At 37.1% G+C, this 8,184-nt stretch overlaps 1 protein-coding gene across 1 annotated transcript in view; it reads left to right on the top strand.

The window, feature by feature from the left end:
• The window catches only part of LOC105515887 (chromosome unknown open reading frame, human C5orf47), a 12,188-nt gene extending 4,524 nt beyond the window's left edge, over window positions 1–7,664 (top strand). Inside the window, exons 2-5 of the mRNA XM_011947834.1 lie at window positions 2,847–2,865; window positions 4,594–4,679; window positions 6,141–6,240; window positions 7,645–7,664. Coding sequence (XP_011803224.1) covers window positions 2,847–2,865; window positions 4,594–4,679; window positions 6,141–6,240; window positions 7,645–7,664 — 225 coding nt within the window. The remainder of the gene's footprint in view (window positions 1–2,846; window positions 2,866–4,593; window positions 4,680–6,140; window positions 6,241–7,644) is intronic.
• Window positions 7,665–8,184: the final 520 nt, after the last annotated feature.

Consider the following 8,184-nt stretch of genomic DNA (forward strand, 5'->3'; position numbering starts at 1 on the left):
TCCAGCCTTGGTGACAGAGCAAGACTCTGTTACAAAAAAAAAAAAAGATGTGGACACTCTAGCCTGGGTGACAAGCAAGACTCTGTCTCAAAAAAAAAAAAAAAGAAAAGAAAAGAAAAGTGATAGGGTCAGATTTATTAGTCCGTGCTGTACAGGGGGGATTGACTTAGAGGCAGGTTAGACTGAAAAAAACTCAAGTTGAAAAATATGTAAATATTTTGTTTGCTATTCTTTCAGAACTAAATTTACTTTGATAATTTATTAGGTTGGTGCAAAAGTAATTGTGGTTTTGGACCTTGACTTTTAAGTCATTATAACTAGGCTCAAACACATCTTTCTTAATCAAAATAGGAACCATTACAATCAACACATTTTTGCCAACAAGAAGTGTTTATTCTTGTAGTATAAAAGTCCACACTTTGGGATTTGATGAACACTTGGGAAGCATTTTCTGTGTTCTGCTGGTTGTGGAAAGTTGTCCAGATGCCTGAAGCAGTGGTAGTTGGTTGGCAAGAGATCAGGTGAATATGGTGGATGAGGCAAAACTGTGTGGCCCAATTTGTGCAACTTTTGAAGCGTTGGTTGTGCAGTGTATGGTCTGTCGTCATCGTGGAGAATTGGGCCCTTACTGTTGACCAGTGCTGCCTCCAGGCATTGCAGTTTTTGGTGCATATCGTCAATTTGCTGAGCATGCTTCTCAGATGTAATGGTTTTGCCGGGATTCAGAAAGCTGTAGTGGATCTGACTGGCGGCAGACCACCAAACAGTAACCATGATCTTTTTTTGGTGCAGGTTTGGCTTTGGGAAGTGTTTTGGAGCTTCTTCTCGGTCCAGCCACTCCCGCCTCTTAGTTCTCCTTCCTCTGGATCTGATCATGTTACCCCTGCCACAAAGGAATTGTGGGGTGGGAAAGATTGGAGGCCAGAGAACAGTTACGAGGCAGTTACAGTAGTCCAGTGGAAAGAGTGAAGGCCTGAACTAAGGCATTGGCAGTGTAGGCAGAATGGACATAGCTTATTGAAAGAGAGAAGGAAGAATTGTGGTCGAGTCTGAAGTCTCTGTGCTGGGCAACTGGATGGATAATGGAGCTATAACATCAGTGACCACCCTGCTGTGCTTGCGAAGCCAAGGATATAGTCAAGGGAAGGGGGTCCTGGGATAGACTTATATTTAAACCAAGCCAGAAAGTGCTTAAGTGCTTAGGTTTTACTCAGTCTTGGGTGTACTTAATGTTTGTTTTTGTTTTGAGACAGTGTCTCGCACTGTCTCCCAGGATGAAGTGCAGTGGTGTGATCTCAGCTCACTGCAACCTCTGCCTCCCAGGTTCAAGTGATTCTCCTGACTCAGCCTCCCAAGTAGCTGGGACCACAGACATGTGCCACCTTGCCCGGCTAATTTTGTATTTTTAGTAGAGACGGGATTCCACCATGTTGGCCAGGCTGGTCTTGAACTCTTGACCTCAGGTGATCCACCCAGCTTGGCCTCCCAAAGTGCTGGGATTACAGGTATGAACCACCACACCCAGCCCTTAATGTTAATATTAAGTAGACATTAATTAAATGTGTCACCCTCTATGGGGGAAAAATGAATTATTTTTTCAGTAACATTTACTTAAAACTTATCATGTTGTGGGCACTAGGTCAGGTGTTAGTGACACAGATGTGTCAGACAAGTAGTCTGCTCTCAAGGGACTTATTAATGAATAATGGGAATATAAACTAGTAGATACGAGTGTTGTAAGAGTGAGCTGAGAATAGCTTTGATAGTCAAGTTCAAGGAAAGAAGAGGCATAGATGCAGAAAATCAGGGGACATGAATAGAGAAATCACTAATGGGACAGTAGAGGTTATCAGGAGCATTGGCTTTGAAGTCAGAAAGACATAATCCTTGATTCTGTCATTTATCAGCAGGATAATATTGGCCAAGTTAGTTAACCACTATTATTCTCAGTGTCCTTATCTGTAAAATGGGGGTAATGGTTCCTACCTTAAAGGGTTGCTGTGAAGGTTAAATGAAGTAATACATGCAGAGTGCCTAGCACAGTGTTTGGCACAGAATAAGTGCCCAGTAAATGCTGGCACATTGAACAGAGAGGCTTGAAGGGAAGATGGTGATTAGCATGTCTAGCACACAGTGGACATGTACTGTTTATTGAATGAATGAAAAGTTTTGGACCACATTATGGAATACCTTGGAGACTGTCATTTTTATAGTCACTGAAGATTTTTGAATGGTGGGGTGGAATAAAGTTATCAGAGACAGCTGCACTTCTGAAAGATAAACTAATCTGTTTGGAAAATGTACTGAAGTTTAGAGATTCAGGAGTAGGCAAATCAACTCTTCTAACATTTCAAATAAGACTAATAAATCAGGCCAGTTCCCTGTCCTTACAGAACTTGAAAGTTACATTTATAATTTATACATAATGGAAGATGATGAATGTACGGAACGTGCGGAAGTACAAATGAATACTTTGGAAGTGGTGAATGATTTGGGGAATGAGAGAATCAGGGAAGGCTTTATGGTGGTGGAAGCTCCATGAGATTTACACATGGGGCTGAGATAGAATTAGGTAGGGAAAACATGTGAACAAAGCGCTGAGTATGGATCAGTGATGGGCAGCGATTAGGAAGAACTGGGTCAGAGTAGGTGGAAAGAGGACTAGAGAAAGATTTGAAACGTAAGTCAGGACAAAATCCATGAAATACACTGGAGCTAGTCTCAGTACAATACACAAAATGAGTTAAGAAATATGTCTTTTTTCTTTTTCATATCTTCTGTACTTGTTCTGTTTTAGATCCCCAAGTAATTACGGGTAGACTTGATGACTCCTGTGCTTTCTCAAGGAGTATAGGTTTATGTTGGGTAAGACTTACAAACAAGAAGCATTTGGGAATGATGCAAATATTGTATTCCAAAGGTTGTAGGCATTTAGAGGGAATGATAGATATGGGTATATGGAGAGCAGAGTTTCCCAAACTTATTTTTATTTTTCTATGCCATACCTACATATCATCTGTACTGTTGTTTACTTAATATATTTATTTAAATAGGTACATTTTCCCTTTTAATTAAATTTCTTTTTAGGACACTTTAAATCATTACTTCAGTGGAAAACCTGTACCATTTGCTATAAATAGAAATTAATTAGAAACAAATATAATAAAGGCAAAACAGTATTATTAAATTCTAGCTAAGTAGGTTGTCTGCTGAGAGTTGTCTGTGGTCACAAAGGGAGACGAACAAGTCTTAGAGAAGGCTTGATGACATACTGGTACCAAACTTAGACTTTCTCCCGAATGTAATCAGAAGATTGAAAAAAACTGGAAAGGGAATGAGTTTCTCACCACAAGTTAATATTCCTTAGTGCTATGTCTGTATGTCTGTGACCTGCTCCAAATCAGTGGCATGTATCTCACAAATTGAGAAATGCCATTTTAGAGCATATTCTAGTTTATTCAATAAATGGAATACTTATTGTATAGCCGATATCTGTAGAATTGGATACTGGATCTCCAGTGAAGAATAAAACACACTCCTCAAGTAAACAGTGTGATAAATCCTATGATACCTGAGCAGAGGGTGCTTTGTCAGATCAGAGAATGCTCCCTGGAAAGCTAAGTATTGAATGAGTAGAAGAAAGTGAGATATAGAGCAGTGGTAGGGCAGGAACAAGGTGGGGAAGAGTTGAGGTGAGGGAATATTCTAGACAAAATGAGAGCCAATATAAAGACTTTCGGGGAACACATGCTCATTATTTTATAATTTTGTCTTTGGAAAAACAAACCCTTGGGTTTTCTTCTAACAGTTAACATTTGGGAAGGCAGCATGGTTTAGTGAGAGTTCAGGAAGCCCGTTCACTCTGGATAACCCTTATTATACTACTGTGTGTGTGGTAGTGTGAGTGGAAAGTTGAGTAAGACACACATGGCCATTGCCCTCCAGGAGGTCAGAGCCTAGTGGAGGAAACACGTGATAAAAAGGTGGGCTGAGTGCTGTGAAGAAGGTGTTCTGGGAGCCAGTGCTGGGTGTTGAGCTGCGTGTGCTTGAGGGAAGGCTGTAGAGAAGAGGTACGTGTGAGCTGAGTCTTGAAGAACAGGTAGAAATTTGCCTGGGAGGTGTGTGGGGGTGTGTGTGTGTGTGTGTGTGTGTGTGTGTGCTGAAAGTCTTAGGAATTAGATATATTTGAGGAACCACAAGGTATTGTGTAGTATTGTGTAGTTGGAAGTGTAGTGTCTGTCTGGAGTTGCACTGAGAAGAATGGAGACTGTAGAGATACACTGGGGCAAGATGTGTTATCTGGTATTTGTTCATTCTGTTGTTGGTCTTTTTGGGATTAGCCTTACAAAGCAGAAAAGGAAGACTGAACTAGCTGGATGATTTGCTAGGTACTTGCCAGATTATGTCTAGTTTTCTTGGTTGTTTTCAACATGTTGTTAGTGAACTGGTAAACCAGTATTACCTGGTGATCAGAAATATACCAACAAGTATAAAAATCCTTAAAGAGACCTCAGGAAACATTTATATGGTCTCTATTTTCAAATAGTAAATCCTTACATATGTTGACCTTTTCACTTTCTTCTTAAATATTAGGTTTAATCCAGAAGGATGCAGCTAAAAAGTTTGATTTTCCCATACCATTGAATGAAGCTTCCAAAATAATGAAGAAAAAGAAAAAGGTATATTGCTATGAAGGAGAATGAGCAATATTTGAATTTTAGATCATCCTCTCTAAATACAAATGTGTAAACATATTCAAGACAGTGAAAATAGTTCCATCTTTTGAATAATTTAATTTTCTGAAATGAGAAATGGAAGTAATTCAGCAGAAATGGAACTGGGTTTGGAAATATTTATTAACCATAAAGAATTGCCCTTCCAGTGTTATACCAGTGAAGGTATAAAACACATTTTAATCAAAATGTAACCCCATTGGAGGATTTTTCAAAGCATGATATATGTTCCATAGAAGATAATAAACTGTGACAGATAACGTAGTATAAGAAGAAAATCACAGATTTCATAGAAAAGAATAATGTATCTATAGTGGTCTTTTTAAAGACAAGGAATATGTAATAGGTTTCTACCAGGCAATCTGAGAAGGATGATCCACTGCTGCTGAACTGTTCTCGCTGCTAGTTGTCCAAATGTCCATGGTAACTTGAGTGTTTTGAACATATTCGAAATCAGATGCTCTGCAAATCTTTGATTGCCACTGTATGTTTATACTTCACAGCATCATTTATATTCAGTTTAAAGAAATTATTGGTTGATAGTGACACATAACATTGTGTTGTTTCTGAGCTTTGAGTTGTTTGATATCTGTGTATGGTATAAAATAGCATTAGCGGTTAATAACTCTTGTACCAAATGTATTTTGAGTGAGCATCTAATTTTCCTACTGTACTAAGAGATGTTTCTTCTGAGAACCAGTTCCTTTTAGGTGAGGAGAAAAGAGCAATAACCAATACTTCCTTTTAATTACTGTGTGCCAGATACTGGGGTAGGTGCTTTACATATGTATTAAATATTTTTTCCTTAATTCTTATAATCCAGTGTATGAAGTTATTCCTAGATGAGATTAAAATACTCTCCCATTGTCAGGCAACTGGAAAATGGCAAAGCCAGAATTTGAGCCTAGATCTATTTGTTTGATTCTAAAATCCTTGTTCTTTCTCTTCCAGTATATTTACGTTCTCTAGTCCTATTGCTTTGGTGTGTCCTAGGAGAAATACTTAGTTCTTAACTGGAATAAAATACATTTAAAAATAAAATCATTTCCCAATGGTTTAATCATTGGAATATAAATTCACAGTTTTTTAAAATTGCCTTTCAGAATGGAATGTGTTAGAATCAATTAGGTTGGACTTTATAGTCATTGCCTTTGAAAGGCAACTTCATCCAGGACTGTTAATTTAAATACTACAGGAAGGAAATTCCAGGAATTTCAAAGAAGAGAACAGATATTTCAGTGATTGTGGGTAAACAATTACACTTAGGTTTTAGTTCTCTAAATGCTGATATAGCCTTTAATGATATCAATTGACATACAACACAGTTGAGTCATTCCCGGTTGCCTCCATGAAAATATATTCCTACTTTTCTGCTCAGCATTCTTTTACTGTGCTTATCTTTTTAAGGTTTTAGTATGGAATAGAGTATACAAAGTCATTTCAAGAATGCTTGAAGAAAATGAAAAATATAGACACAGGCTGAAATGCCAAAGGTTATCTAGTGAAAGTAAGTTAACATAATTTTTATTGTGTTAACAAGAGTGGCCTCTGTAACAGTTTAGTTATCCTGGGATTGCATGAGATCAGCAGTTTTCTTAATTGTCACATTCAATATACAGAACTATAGAAATGAGACTAGCATATTATCACTGTTCATCATAATTAGAAGTACAGAGTACCTAGAAGCAGTGAGTGCAGAGAGCACAGGTATAGGAGTGAGTGGAGGAATGTAGAAGGAATGACTGGAATTTACTTAGCAAAGGGAACATACTTTTCTGTTAAATGTGAATCTTAATGGCAATTAAAAAATAGAAATTACAAAACTCATCAGTATTGATGAAGAAAAACATTTTAACTGCAATATAAAATTTTACATTGTGTCACTTGGTGAAGTCATTTCCTATCCATGGAAGCTACAGTCTTGCTTAATGCATTTAACAAAATCTGCCCTTGAGTTATGGCCTTGATGTCATTATTTCATTCCTGGAAAACAACTTGTGAATTAAACCGTGCTCTAAAGCTGCATCACTATTGAGTTGATATCGTGGTCAGAGCAAAATTAGATGTAGTCTGGTGTGTTTATTAAAATAATTTGTAGTTCCGGATTTTCAAAAAATTAAGTTGGATAAAATTCATATAACTAATAATGCCATGTGAATTGATAAATCACAAGTTATTTTCTTTCCTTGACATACATTTCTTTCCTTAACACGTCTTTCTTTCTGCACATGCTATCATGAATGTTTCTGTGAGTTCTTAGTACAGTCATTCTATGGCAACTTCTGTTTCATAGTCAGTAAAACCGGAATATTTAATTTCATGAAGAATATTTTCATAAGATAATCATGAAAACAGAATGCCATTTTGCAAGCAGTGGAAACTTATGGGTCATATAATATTGCATCAGTGGTAGCATGAATTGTTTGCAATAATGGCAGATTAGTGATAATGTGTTTCACTTTTCTTATCCAGAAAGGAGGAGAATGAGGTGGGGGGTGGATAGGAAAAAGAAAAGTACTCAGAGGTAGCTTAAGTGAAAAGGATGTTTGAATAGGCAGAGCAGAGTGCACAAAACCTGGACATACTTCTGAGTGCTAGTTCAGATCACTGCATAACTTTGAGCTTGTTGGGTTCTTTTCTGCCTCAACAAGAGGCCTTATCTTAAATGTAATCTTGTAAGGATTATTTAACAACTTAAAATGATATGCTATGTTTTCCATAAATAGCCTCTTCCAAACAAGCTCATTATTTTACATTACAGTGTTAAACTAGGTTACAGAACTTCTTTATAAAACTCATAATTATGTTTAAAAATGTATTATAACTTGTATTCCATAATATGTATTTATTAATGGGAAAACCAGTGCTAGATGCCAACTTAAATTTTCCTTATTTTTTATGTTGTTTGCAGGCTCAAATTATACAAGATGAATCTTCTTATCTTCTGGTAAGAATCTATTTAGGTAATAATTATAGAGTATAGATTTTTTTCCCTTCCCTTCTATATTCTCCCTTCTCCAAACCTTAGTGTATAACCAACTATTGCTAATTCCAGCCTATTTCCTTTCTTAAATCCAATGTTTGGCATATAGTAGGCGCTCATTAAAATACTTACTGACCTTTAAAACTTCATTTGGGCCCCATGTCCGTCATGCTATTATGCTCCATGTTTTTCCTTCTTCTTCTTCTTTCTTTTTTTCTATTGTACCCTCTGAGGACAGAATCTTCTGCTTTTTGTTTATACCTCTACTTAGTTCTCTTTTCCTTTGAATATATTGTCATATTTCATGCTATCTTACTACTGCTCCTTTTTATTTCTTAGTGTCCTGCACTGCAGGCTGTGTTATGGCCCTTGTCCTGCCTCACTTACCATATTTACCTTTGCTACCACCTAATAACAAATGCTGTCCTATAAGTAATTGTTGGCCCCATTCTCTACATATTCACTCTG

The sequence above is a fragment of the Colobus angolensis genome, unplaced genomic scaffold (genome assembly GCF_000951035.1).
Source record: "Colobus angolensis palliatus isolate OR3802 unplaced genomic scaffold, Cang.pa_1.0 Scaffold27, whole genome shotgun sequence".
In the NCBI taxonomy this organism is placed as follows: Eukaryota; Metazoa; Chordata; class Mammalia; order Primates; family Cercopithecidae; genus Colobus; species Colobus angolensis.